The 14,406-nt window shown below is 34.2% G+C and overlaps 1 protein-coding gene across 5 annotated transcripts in view; it reads right to left on the minus strand.

Annotated features, from left to right (window-relative positions):
- The window catches only part of LOC105151608 (retinal guanylyl cyclase 2), a 52,363-nt gene that overhangs the window by 16,149 nt on the left and 21,808 nt on the right, over positions 1–14,406 (minus strand). For 4 of the 5 annotated variants that reach the window (XM_011065421.2, XM_011065420.2, XM_087416732.1 and 1 more), the window contains exons 3-10: positions 10,912–11,264; positions 9,148–9,311; positions 7,461–7,587; positions 6,221–6,373; positions 3,366–3,738; positions 1,726–2,024; positions 1,187–1,292; positions 529–631 (exon numbers count right to left, since the gene is read on the minus strand). In XM_011065421.2, the coding sequence (XP_011063723.1) occupies positions 529–631; positions 1,187–1,292; positions 1,726–2,024; positions 3,366–3,738; positions 6,221–6,373; positions 7,461–7,587; positions 9,148–9,311; positions 10,912–11,179 (1,593 nt within the window). In that variant the 5' untranslated portion in view covers positions 11,180–11,264. The remainder of the gene's footprint in view (positions 1–528; positions 632–1,186; positions 1,293–1,725; positions 2,025–3,365; positions 3,739–6,220; positions 6,374–7,460; positions 7,588–9,147; positions 9,312–10,911; positions 11,265–14,406) is intronic. The other variant, XM_087416730.1, reaches the window with a different exon arrangement.

The following is a 14,406-nucleotide window of genomic DNA, read 5'->3' on the forward strand; positions in this document are numbered from 1 at the left end:
GCTATTTCTACTACGTGAGACAAATAATTTAGGAGCTCATATAGCGACCATTCTCTCGGGTAAAATATATATCCTATCAAGACCGTAGCAAGCCTTCTCGTATGGAACGCGTTGCGTCATATTAAGAAGAATTTCTCCCGCAAAGTAAAGTTAGTCCGCAGTGCTAACACGACTTTACAATTTCAACGACAGTGAAAAATTGTTTTCATCATATATGTAGGACATCAGATTATGATTTTGTTTAGACGTATAATAAATAAACACCACAGAATATAACAGGTAAACACTACAGAATTTTTATAACAACGTAAACTTATCGATAAGTTTAACAGATATTAATATCTTTCACGCCATTTACGGAATATTTCACCTAGGAAGACATTGATCAAAGACATTGATAAAAGAAGCAACTAAGGAACTTCATTAATAACTTCAGTAACTCTACGCGAGGATTCTTTAATCCTTTTGGCGGCACTGAAAGGAAAGGATTAAAAGCTCCTGTCATGTCGTGAATAAAATTCCACTCACCGTTCTGGAATCTACTGGAGGCACTTGAGGAAAAACGAAGTCCGACGTCGTTAGAATGATTTTGTACGGACCTTTGGACATTCTTTTCTTAAGCAGTCGCTTCCTAGAATAAATTTGTAACGTATCCAGTATTAAATCTTAAGAATTACAAGGATCTAAGAGTTTTATGAAGTATGTATGTATATAAATGTTTGGAAAATCATTGAACATTTCAGGAATATTTTTATTGAATGCTTCCTATTTTGTATATTAAAATTCTGTAGCGATAGATAATTTAAATCTGTATTAAACAATATAGATTTAAACAATTATCTTACAATTAATATATTTAGTAATATATCTTTTGCTTACATTTATTAAAATACTTTAATATTAAAGTATTTTAGTAAAGTTGAAGATAAAATTTAATAAAGCGAGAAAATTTATCGTAACTTGTCTATTTTCTAATTATTCAATAAAAATTACAAAAACGTTAATCAATTTAAATCAAAACTCACCCTTGAAAAACTGCCATTAATTCTAAAATTATACATTTACGCATCAGAAGTAAAGAAGTATTTCTGGTGATTAGAGGCAATGGGAGCGTTGACGCATTTTCTACGGTTTGGCTGCGGGCTGTAAATGATGTGATGTATAACGTGATAAAGTGATCGCTCACCGGATTATAATCGCGACGGCGATGGCGACAAAGGTGAACAGCAGCGACCCCAGAATAATAGCTACGATATGTGTGGTACGGAAAGAAGACATGTCGGCCAAGCCATCTGTTAAATAATTAATGCACAGCATTACTTCATTAGGGGTTATCGGGCGATATTTTCGGAATCGAGGGAGCTATCTATCGATCCCGATCAGAAAGGTACAAAGGGAGGACCCTTCCTTAGCTTGTCCCTATACCGCAATTATCCCGTCCTATTTTTGACAGTACCTTCCCCGATCGTATCGCAAGTCAGTTGCACCAGCATCGTGCATTATAAATAAAAAAAACTCAATAAATATTTTCTTTCCTTTAATGTCGCTTCCATGACATATAAGTACATTGCATTATTAATTGTACATCATCCACAGAGAGATTGGTTTACATCGCGATTTTCCGTTTGAAATATTGTTCTCGGTGTCATATTAATTATACGATAAAATTGTCACATAAAGAGACAGACGCGAATGCGTTTATTATTGCATTTCCTGCGAACTTACTCGGACAATCGCTGTCGACATCGCAAGACGGCAAATCGGGCGCCTCGATGTTGAGAAATGCTACCGTGCTTGGCGTCAGCTGCTGGACCAGCAATTGCTGATGCCGTTCGACTACCGCAAGGATTGGCTCCCAACCGGCGTCGTGCCAATTCATCAGAGCATACGTGTACATCTTGTTGTTGTGGCTGTCAAGACTGCTGTTATCACGTGTTAACACGGTCAGTGATTCGTTCAGTCGATCGAACAACGCCAGCGTCGCGTAATCTTGCGTGCCATTGAGGACCTTCTTCACGTCGTACCTGCATAAGAAACCGAGAGAAAGTGTCTCTTGAGAAGGCGACATGGCGTCGCGACGCTCTGCCGCGCCCAGGACACCGTAGGCTGTTCCCATAAGTTAATCATGGAGCGAATTACACGGATCGACGCCTACAATTAACTCGGCTCGATTATTCGACAGACGCGATTTGTATTATAATTCAGGATCGTCATGTTCGGAAGGAATTTCGTAATTACGGTCTTAATGCCTCGATCCGATAAGGGAGATCTTTCAATTAAGGTCGACTCCTCAGCTGATTTCTAGACAATCTATATATATATTCCACTCGAGTTCTGTCTATTAAGTTTGTGTTAAACAATTAGTGCAACTCTAATCGTATGTAAAAATATGACGCACTTTAAATAAATTGTAAATATTTTTAAACTAAAAGGAAACGAATAATGTTTGAGTATTTTAGTAAATATTTCAGTTGTTTCATCATATTTTGCAATCATATTTTTTTAATATGTTAACATTGATTTACTGTAACATAGTAAAATAGTATACATCCTATATTTCATATGATGTTTTTGACCAAATTACATTTTTAATTATTATGAGTATATACATAAGTACCTCTAAAAAGATAAAAGCTGTTGCTTGCATTACGGTGTGTTAATATTTTTTGCGTATATTCCAAGGATTTATAAAACTTCATCTTGGAAGGGTTTTCCAGGCAACATGGAATTTTTGCCATTATAAATCTTTTCTAGTATTAGTACTTATATCCTTTCTTGTTAAGAAAATAAGCTACAAGTGTTCTGAAGAACAAGTGATTAATTACATAATTTTAATAAGGACGTTAATTAATTTGCCAACATGACTGCAGAATTATTCATGATCCGTTACTATACTCTTGCTCAACTACGACATTTGCGGATGACTTAATTGCTATTATTAATAATAATTAAGATTTGAGTCTTAACTTGTTGATCCATTTCGTGAGTTTCTAAAAAAGTATATATTCATAATGCAGAGAGAATTTTATTCATCACGATATACTTTTTAGTACGGGATAATGCAATGAAAACAAATTTGAATCCAATAAGGAAAGCTATGAATATTATAAGACTTTTTGTATTGTCTTCAAAATTAATCAATAGGGAATAATTAAAATTGATTTTTATTATTTATATAACATTTTATTATTTATGAGTAAAACTATATGTACATAACAAAGTAATTTATATACTTTGTGTCAGTTAATATTTTGAAGAATTTAATTTTATATTCCGTGAAGAAGCTGTATTCCTCGGCTTCAGAATATCCTAAACTCGCAACTACTCAAATTAATAAAATATTCCCGTCGTTAATGATTGATTACCTCTGATCAAGCGGCGTAACCACAAGTAGATTTTCTATCGTGGTGCTGCTAAGATTCCTTGGTGGGGCAAATCTTCGTGAGGTATGCTCTCTCTGTGTTCTCTCGTCTCTCTCCGGGGTCACATACGGGCCAGCGCGAGTTACATTCGAGGTAGAAAAATTGGAAGACTGAGTAATCGCTGAGTGGACCAGAGTTGATGGATCAGTGGAGAGCGACGTAGGCGACGAGTCATCTCTCGGTAGAAAGAGATCGATATCCTCCGTGTGGACCATCAGGATAACGGAATTCTGGATGTGCGTTTGCCACGCGACGTTCAATTCGATCAGAACACGACTCGTCATCTCGTCGAGCAATGGCAGACAGAGCACCGTAGCTGACACAAAAAAGGGATCAAGCTAGTTTACGTGCCTGGACATACATGACGTATGTAAAAAGGAATATAAATACTTTTTTGGAGGGAAATAAATAAAAAGTCCAAACGAAAAAGAATTTGGACGGGCAATTTTCAATTATAATGGAATTATTGTTATTTGTAATTATTTATTGGATTTGATTTATTCAATAATTATGGATAAAGAGAAAAAGATAAAAAATATATCTCTTTCTAATCCTTTTATAAGAGCTAAGGTCTTCGTGAATATCAATATATGAAAAATTACAGTGATACTGTAATATTATTTGGAGAATTGTATTTAGGATCTATTACAGCATTTTGGTCTCATTAATAAATCTTAATTTATTAGTAAGTTCTATGTGCTTAATCTTAGCATTAAGAGATTGGATTCAGTAGTATGATAATTGCCATTTTAGACATGATCACTAAAATTAGTTTAGTACATATATCTAATTGGATAAATATTCGATAAAAATTCCAAATATTTCTGACAAGTTTTTAGTTTTTTATAAAAAGAATATTAAAAATCAAAAAATATATTTAATCAATACGAAAAACGAGGAAATAGTCAAATCCATTTTTTTTATTACAGATTTACGTAAAATCATATATTTGCCTTTACAACATACTCTTTTAAATACGTATGTACAGATGAAAAAAAGAATAAAGTGACGAACAGAGGGAAAGGTCACAGTGAAAAGAAGGGTAAATCAGAAATTGATATATTAAAGCTGACGACCAATCAAATGGAGATTAAATAGTTGTATCTTTATAACCCTTTGAGACATACATTAAAAATGAAGATTTTAATTAAAATGTTACAGAGAATATTGAAGATGAAGCACTATATAAGCACTAATTAATATTAATTAGCTGTAGAAAGAAAGAGACAAAAAAACATTGACTTTCACGAAATATAATTATAACTCTGATATGTATATTGCAATGATGAAACAAATTCTCACAATAATTGAACGGGCAAGAGCCTCTCGTGTATAGGAAATGCTATTCCGTGATTTCGTGCCCTTTACATTTACATTGACGATGTGATAATAATTATATCTTCCCCAGACTCGTGATAGATCGTGTTTATTTCAGTGAAACGCAAAGCAAACCGTTCATTCATGAAGCTGAAATTAATTAAAACGAACTTTAACTATATATCTCATATGGAGATGTACGTTCGCTTCGACTTGCTCCTGAATAAGTCACGTCGTGCCATTACTCGATTCATTTGCATTCGCAAGTACATCGCCAAGCGTCGTAAATTGTCGTTAACTAATTATAAGTTGCGGAGATGTTAAAACGCGTGATTACGCAGCAATCACGTAATGTAAAAAAATTACAATAATCTGCGGCAAAATTTCATTTCGCGTAATGATTTTCGGATAGCACATAATGTTCTTCTTTTTTCATACACATTACAGTTGGGAGACCTGTAGATTGGTTGCAGGTGGGTTTTATTGCCGTTAAGCTTGGCTCAGCGGTTGAATATAAGTCTCTCTACGTCTTTTATGTACGGAGGAAACATTTAGAAAGACGTTGTTAACTTCACGAACCCTCTATAAACACATACCGCATACATGCGGGAACAATTTTCTTGTCTGTTATTTTTACTCTGGGAATTTCGCTTACTGAGCTGTCTTCATCCCTACGAAAAGTGCAGAATAAAAGATTTGTAAAGAGATTTCAGAAATAGATTTTCATTTAGATCAATTCTCAAAGGGCAAATAAACAGCAATAACTTTCACCTATCTATACTGCCACGCTGTATTTATTTATCTTATTTTATTTTTCTTTTTTATCTTATTTTACATGATTTTATGAGCGATATTAATTTTTAAACTAATTTACTTTGCAGAAATGTAATAAATCTGCATGTTTATTTTGATGATGGATTCCCTCTTTTTCGACGTTACTCGCATCTCGGAAAATGATAAAATTTTGAAACTTTTTAATAAAAGACCTTTCGTACGTATTAGCGAAGAATATAAATCAACTTTGAATCAGATTAAATCGAATAAAAGTTGAAGGTTCCGAGGCACTTTATAAATTTACGTTATTTAGCGATAAAGGAACGTAATTAAAGGATTAAGTTGTGAACACCATTTGGAATAGTGCGGAGCTGATGGCATCGTCATCAAATTGCGTTGTACGAGTCATGAAGCAAACTGCATAAATGTTCTCGATCACGAAGGGCTCTCAGAAGGAAACAGAAGGAAAGGATGAGAGGGACGCGTGTACATGTTGTGTCGGTCGCCATTCAGAACGAAGGTGCGTCAGCTCGTGCCATTTAATCCTCAATCTAGTTTCAGTAGTTCAGTACTTCAGCGGAGAAAGAGAAAGAGAGAGGGGAGGGGGGGGAGGGAGGGAGGAAGAGAGAATCCTCAGAGTCGGAGCTGTAAGTGCCGAGTAATGCCCACGAGTTTCCGTATAATGGGATTAAGGGTGCATTACTTACCACGACGGGAGACACTGTGCACGGACCTTAGAATTCTGCGGATCTGCTCAAGGGTTGCGCGATGGGGTAGAATCAGATGATACCGCAGGACGACACCGATTCGTCGGAATGCATTGATCATGGCACGGTCCAGGCTGGACCACGGTTCGCGATCTGTGGTATTAATCGTATCTCTCTGTCTACGTACATTAAAATTCAACGCGCGCATCGCATCGCGCAGCAATCACGTTTTAATGGACAGTCAGGCAGTCAGCATAATTCGGTCTGTCACTGAGTGTTATCGTCGTTATCATCCCGGATCCTTTCATATTGTTTGCATTTGCAATTTAATCCGTAGCTCGACCGAGTCAGATTGGGCTGTGACGTCAGGGTTGAATAGCCATATGTAATTTTTTTTCGTGCAGCGCACGTTGGAATAAATGACCTTTTTTTGCGTCGCACATTTATTCTCTCGCATCGTTTGATGGAGACGGCTTGCAAAATACGTTACGTAATTCCCAAGCTAAGTTGTGAATTAATAAGGACTGCAAATTTTAATTAACTGTTACGAAATACATTTTTGTTGAAAATGTCAATTATATTTAGGTTAAATTTCAAGGAACTTTTTAATGAGAGAAAAGTGGAAAGAGAATTGTTTCGAACAAGAATGATTAATATGAACTGCGTTGATAAATCAAGAGCTTTAAGTATAGCTTGTCATACGCAATCTCTATTAAAAATATATCTTTATAAATTATATTCTTAATCCTTCGATATCACTTTATATTATTTTATCATGTATCTATTTATCTACTACATATCTAAATATCGCACAAAAATGAAATATTTTATTTTTAATCGAAACGCCAAACATCAAGGAATTTAACAGTAATAAACATATCTCATTAATAAGAAAGTTCTAACATAATAAAATAAAAGAATCTCAGGGTTATGTGTATGTACTAGGAATAGTACCAAAGAATTAAAAATAAAATGATTTAATTTAGTTAAATTAAATAGTACATATAATTTTTTTCTTTACACGTGAAAAAGTTACTTTCTATTATTTTTTTATTTTATAATACTTCAGTTTTGAATTAATTTAAATCAAATGGATAGTGTGAAAAAATACGTATTGAATAAATAATAAAACAAATTAAAATCAAATAAAAATTGAAATAATATTCTTTTATCACTAACATTATTTGCATAATAAAATTTATTTAAAGCAATTATATATATGTATTATTCGGAGACTTACCTATGCTAATAACAGCCGCCGTCTTCCATTGCAAGTGTAGAAATATTTCCGCTACGGCATTTGCCATTGACGGTAATGATGGAGAAAGCCTAATGATCGAAGGTAGATCCTTTTCCTTTAAATCTCTCTGGAACATAAGTTATCGATAAATATTCATGATCTCAAATTTTAACGAGATGATACTGAGACGGTTCATTTTCTATCTACGGCGTATCTATTATATTTAAAATCAATATCACGAATAAAATTGTTTTATAGAGAAATATTTGTAAAAATTTTCAGAATATTTATTTTAACGTATACATCTCTTCAAAAGCAATAACACATATGCGTAGATTTGTTTGTATTTCTCAATGTAAAATAAAATCCAAAATATTCCTTACAGACATACTCTGCAATAATAACATTTTAAAACAATTTCTATTTTGCTCTTTTTGATTCCAGAAAAGGATAAACAAATAAAGGTTAAACAAATATAACGGTATTGCGAAGTTCAGTTGTCTTTTCAGACGAGTCAAGGAATATCCGAAAGTATATTCGCTGAAACGATGACATAACTGTCGCCTTGGGAAACGTATGAAATATCTAAAAGCACATAAAGTTTTTCGTGGGGTGACAATTTATTTCATTCGAGTAAATGTGCTTTATCGACAAAGTTCATGGTGAATTAAAGGAAGGAAATTTGACGAAGCTCTATATTATAGATCGTCGAGATACCCGATGGAGATACATTGCAAGTTTGTCCCTTGCATCGGAAATGTCTATAATTGAACGTACGCCAATTAGAAAACTAAATAACAGGAAATAACCGTTTCAGGTCCAATTCAAATGAAGCTCACAAGTCAGTATTAAAATTGGCTCTTCCAGCAGAATCAATTGCACAGAGACCAAGACAAAATTTACGACCTTTCCAATTTTAGCCCGGATATTACGATGTATGTAATAATTTACGTGTACACGCATTTTCATTATTTTAACTTTTGCTCGTCGGGGAAAAAATACAACGTCACTAAATAACATCGCGTCATATTTTACGGTTAACTACAAACGCGTCCTGCAATAAACATCGCAACATTTATAGATATTTAATATTTCCTTTCGTCAGTCGCCTCGTGACTCAATTTTGATTATTTTATTATTTTATAGAGTGCGATTTAATTTTTTAAAATAATAATAATAATAATACCCAGTCAAAGTGACATTCTAATATTCCGAAAAACATATGTTGCAATCTGTACATAAAATAATTTGCATTGATATAATTTAAATACAAAACGAAATATGGATTATAAATATTACTTGGACAGGAAAATTAAATAAACCATTTAAATTTTGGAAAGTTAGTTTATTTTAACATTTTATTATATAGAATAATAAAATATTAAAATACCCATAGACAACAGCTTTTCTGAACAAATCAATTCGTTCAAAAATTGATACAAAGTCAATAACAGTTAAATATACATGAGGATGCTATATTATAACGCGATTAAAAATTTTACATCTTTTTTCTCTCTGCAGTTATTTTTCAAGAAAAAAAATCCAATATACAGCTTTGTTTTATATCAAATATTTTCGAAAGATTAATTATTCTCCAAAATACACATATATTCGGTATCTTAATTGCCGTTCAACGGCTCCGTATAAGCTATGAAAACCGTCTGCAAGTAAACGCGATAACACTCACCAGCGGACAAGTCCAAGTTAACAGCAGTTTATTCCCAAGATGCGCGAGTTTGGCGGCGACTTCGCAGATCGAGCTGTCGAGCGCGGCTATCACTGCCTTCGTGTTGCTCTCACCGAGAGCGTGTATCAGCGCGCCGAGGCCTCCAGTTTCCGTCTCACACGTCACTAAAAGTTAATTAATCATGCCATTTAATTCTTGGTGGGCGGACGACAATCAAAGAATTTGGAACCGGGCCAGGCGATCGTCCACCGCGAAAACTTGTTACCAGCAACACGTAAGAGAGACACATTACAGAGCGAAAGAGGGTGTGACGTACATTGATTTAATGCAATTTTCAATATGTTCGTGGGTCAGCTATCGATTTCAATAAGCTCGCTATCCTCTTTCATCTGGAATAATAATGAGACAACCACCGCTCTCTCGTACTTCCTCGTTACAGTCGGTACAGTACGGTACAGTAACGCAACATCGAACCCGGTGTTCGGCTCGTCGCATTGAAACATGATTCTGTTTAGACGGGAGTATGTATACCTCTCTATACGAGATACGTACGCGTATCTATGCGGCCGTTGGCGATTGTATAAGATACAACGGTTCAAACAATACGATGGAGATGCTATTAGCGGCGCTTTCTGAATGCGGATCTCTCGCGGCCACTCTCTCAGGAAGATCGAGTTTGCGACGCCTGGGAATCGTCTGAGCCATTCTCCGAGCTCGACGTATCAACTTCGTGCCACGCAAATCGCATTATATTCTAGTCGCGTCGTCGCGTATTCCAGTTTCGTTACGTTTCGCGAGACACGTACCATTCATAAATAGATAAATGTCATTCGAAAGCTAGGCTCTTTGCGTTTCACCAGCCCGGCACTTATGCCAAACGCATAACTGACCGAGTTTCGATTTGAATGCGTAATTGGGTTATTGAATATCATGTAATTCATGTGTGTGTAAATTTAGGGTCGGCTTGATAACACGTAATAGAGCCGTGCGAATCATTATATTACACTCTATATATTATATGAATATATGCGTAATACCATTACTCTCGGTGAGGAAGGCATGAACGCTAAAATTTAATGTTGCGACTCTGGCATGCAGTAAACATATAGGTGAGTGTAATTAATTACTCGGGTGAGAGAAATAACCCTTAAATTAATTAATGTATTCGAAATTACGATCCTACGTGCTGTGCGGTATGTCTTAGGTTTCATTGTCTTCCGTATATGAATTTTCCTGTATAATTAATTATCACATCGTTAAATATCGTCAGCTATTTGTATCAAATTTTCAATGTTCTTTTATACTTTTTGGATTATACTCTGTACTGAGAGAAATGTATATTGTATTTGTGATTATAATTGCATGGTAAAATAATTATAGTCAGGAGCAGTATTTTTATATATGTAGTTATTATTGCTATGTAATGTTAAGTATAACAATAATCTTATATGTACAGTTACAACATTTTATTTTTTATAGTATAATTTACTATATGCAAATATGATTTGTGTGTAAGATAACCATACAATTAGTTAAATGAATATATTATAATCATTATGATCATAATTCAGTGTTCAGGTTATTATAATTAATATGGTTATTTCAACCATCTTTTTTCTCTCAGTGTAATTGCACGCCTCTCACTATGTAATTACATAAAATATCCAAATTGTAATTTTCCAACTAGATAGGCGTATAAAATTTGCAACACTCTTCCATAACATCGCATCGTTGAATAAAGTCGAACGCAAATGATATACTCACGAGATCTCGGCAGCACGCTGATCGAGAGCTCGCTGGTTAGATCGGGCGCGTGCTCCAAGTGATCCTGTATCTCGGTGATGTTGATCTCCCCGTCGCATCTCTCGCCCAGGAAGATTATTACGTCCGCGTCGGACCGCTCGTCGCGCGATGTCACGGGATAGGTGGACGTGCACGAAATACCGGCTTCGATTGCGGGGAGGAAGAAGCACCCGGATAGGACCGCGATCGGGAGCCACCACCAGAACCGGCGAAAACAATTCCCGGCCATGGGCCCCTGGACCCTGCCGACCACGATGTCACTGCCACCAAGGGGAACGGCGAGAGAATACTCTGTTCTGCCGATTCATCCTTACCTGCGAAATATGTAAACGTGGCTCGCTGACCTATTTAGACGTACATAACAAGATTAACTCTTTTGCATTCGGGGCTCAGAGGGTCCTTTCAAAGTTGCTTCATAATGGCGTTAAGTTCAATGCATATGTATACATAATACACATAAAATCTACATTTTTTAAAAATAATTTCTTCTTAAATGCATCATATAATTTTTGATACGATACCTTTATATAGATCACATTGTAAAACATCTTACAACTGAAATTGGTTGTTAATAATCTCCTTTTTTGTACACTTTTTCTTCACTATTATAAAATATTATAATATTATATTATTATAATATTATAAAATATTAAATAAAATATAAAATATTATAAAATATTAAATAAAATATAAAATATTATAAAAGATTAAATAAAATATAAAATATTATAAAAGATTATAATATTAATTAATTTCTCATGTTCGATTAAAATATTATGATAACTTAATAATGAATGGAAAGCCTCAGAGAGGCGATGCAAATTAACTTTGTACCTGATAATAATAAATTCTTATTTTCAACGATAACTTGTGTCGGCTCTCAGAGGCTTTCTATTTATTATTGATTTATATCATTAGAGCTTATACAATTTCGATAATTAATCGATCATTTTTTATTATTTCATTTTCCAAAAACGTATTTTACAGAGATATATTACGAAGCAAACTATCCGCATCGTATGTGAAAAATTGCGTGAAATGACTTGAAGGTAAATATCGTGAGCCAATGAAATCGGGACAAGCTCTTTGTTTACCATGGAATACATAATCGTGTTTTCTTTCTCTTTAATGCTGCAAGAACAAGGAATTCTACGGCATAATTAGCTCTTTGAGATGCAGCAAATGAATCCGCGAACAAGGTGAGATTTTTCTAACAAGTTGCGATTGATGTGACTCTTCTCTCTTATTGCTTTGTGTAGGAAAGTCAGAGTTTGGTGATGAGATGAATACTGAAAAATGTGAGCAAAGTTATATAAACTTCCGTAACTTTACAAGCAACAGGCAAACAGTGCCCTATATTCAATGAAATATTATTTCTACAATATAAATTTCCTAGTATATTTTTATCTCAAAATGAAAAAGAAAATAACGAATACTGAAATACATAAGTCATTCCTAACTCGCCGCTTCTCCTTCCATATGATAGTTGAATTAGCTCAGATTTTTATAAAAAAGAAAAAGTAAAAGAGTCTAGAAAGGTTATAAAAGCATGTATGAAAGAGAAACTTTGGAACTTTCGTTTATAATTATATAATTGAATGAATATTAGAATAATTACTTTAATTCATGTGCTATACTAAACTCGTAATTCAACATGTAACAGTCAACGCTATCATCGCAACAAAATTTATGGACCGACTGAGAATAAGTCAAGGAAAATATTGTAAAAATTACTGAAGTAAAAAAATAGCCGAAAAATATTATTTTCTCTTCGTCACATCTGCTCTTCGGCCCATCGGCTTTAAACCTTTTTAATACGCGCGAAGTCGAACAACAGAGATGTGCCCTGGTTTCATCGAAAACATACTGTTATAACGTTATCGCGCCGTAAAAAAAAAATCGTACACTATGTACAATTTTTACAACGTTAGTACACGATCCAAACTACACAGTGCACGGTATATGGTTTTTACAGTATTACTAGGAGAACAGAAATTGCTTACTAACTCTGTTTGCACAGCTATCTTTTTGATGATAACTGGATAACGGTTGGTCTATGACACACACGAACGCGTTAAAAGCCACGTGTGAACTTGTGACGTTTATCAATTCCATTTAGCGTGATTATCGAGTCAATTGATTACTGGTTCGATTTCGTATAGGATTATCTCGATGATGAATGAGGCACTTCCAAATGCACGTCCACTTCCCTGATGCTTTTGGATAAAAGTTAGATTCCTTTGCGCAAGTAGATTTGCGCGTAATTCAGAGCTCGCGTTTTATTTCGCTAGCTTTCCCTAACGTTATCACTGAAAATTCAATACTGTGCTTGCACAGGACTCTCTCAGACTTCTCTTTCTCTTTTTTTCTCTCCATGGATTTCCAGAAAGAAGACCCAAATTGGAAATAGAAATGTATCATCGATTTAAAATCCTTATCATATAATTCGTTTTTAATATTCGCCAATTCATATTATATATATTTATAATTAACGTTAATTGATTATTACTATTGGAACATGATATAATTTAAAGAACAAAGATGTAATATTAATTGATGCATGTTAATAGAATGACATATGGATGAAATTGAAACAAAAACAGAAATTTAACATTAATTATTTAATTAATTTAGATTGATACGATATTAAATACATAATGATATATTACAATGTCAATGAGTTGTAATTTAGAATATAAATTGCAATGATGTTTTTCAAAATAAATAATAATATATAATAAATATGTATAACAAATTTATAATTTCTAAATAAAATTTTTGTGGCATAAATTTCTGTGGAAAATTTTATAACGCTTATCACGTTCATATCTATTGGCTATGATAATTACTATCGTTATTCTGTATTGGGAGAGAAGAAAAGCGTACTCTTTATCCACTGTGACGGAATATTAAATTGGTTCTCAAACCGGATATCGATGGAGAACTCGTAGCGAATGAATGAGCGGCTACGAAAATAAAATACATGAATTTTTCTAATAGAAAGAATATTCGAGAATAACATTCTTTCAATTGTATTCTTTCTTTAAAGGAACATAAGTATTCTCGAGTTGCATTTTTCACGTATTTGAATCGAAGGGCTTTTATCCCTGACTTTGGAAAATCCGACAAGCTGTAAATTCACTTTGAATCTATTTAAAAGTTCCTCCGAATACGTTAACTTGTGCAATATTTGCGTTGTCGAACACAAAAAAAATATTTATTTTATGTAATCCTCTCCTTGGAACGTGACATATTGGAACACGATTGGAACACGTCCTAAAGTTTCGCCTTTCACGAAGTTGTAACCTGAGACATTCAAGACAATCCGATACTAGTTTGTTGCGGGCAACATCAGGCGTTGATCTCATTTTACTTGGACATCTACGATCGATTACGAGCTTGTTACGCGCTGAGAAAATTGCCGTGATGTAATTACAAGACAAGGTAATGTCGAGT

The sequence above is a fragment of the Acromyrmex echinatior genome, chromosome 2 (genome assembly GCF_024713525.1).
Source record: "Acromyrmex echinatior isolate Ae372 chromosome 2, ASM2471352v2, whole genome shotgun sequence".
Classification (NCBI taxonomy): Eukaryota; Metazoa; Arthropoda; class Insecta; order Hymenoptera; family Formicidae; genus Acromyrmex; species Acromyrmex echinatior.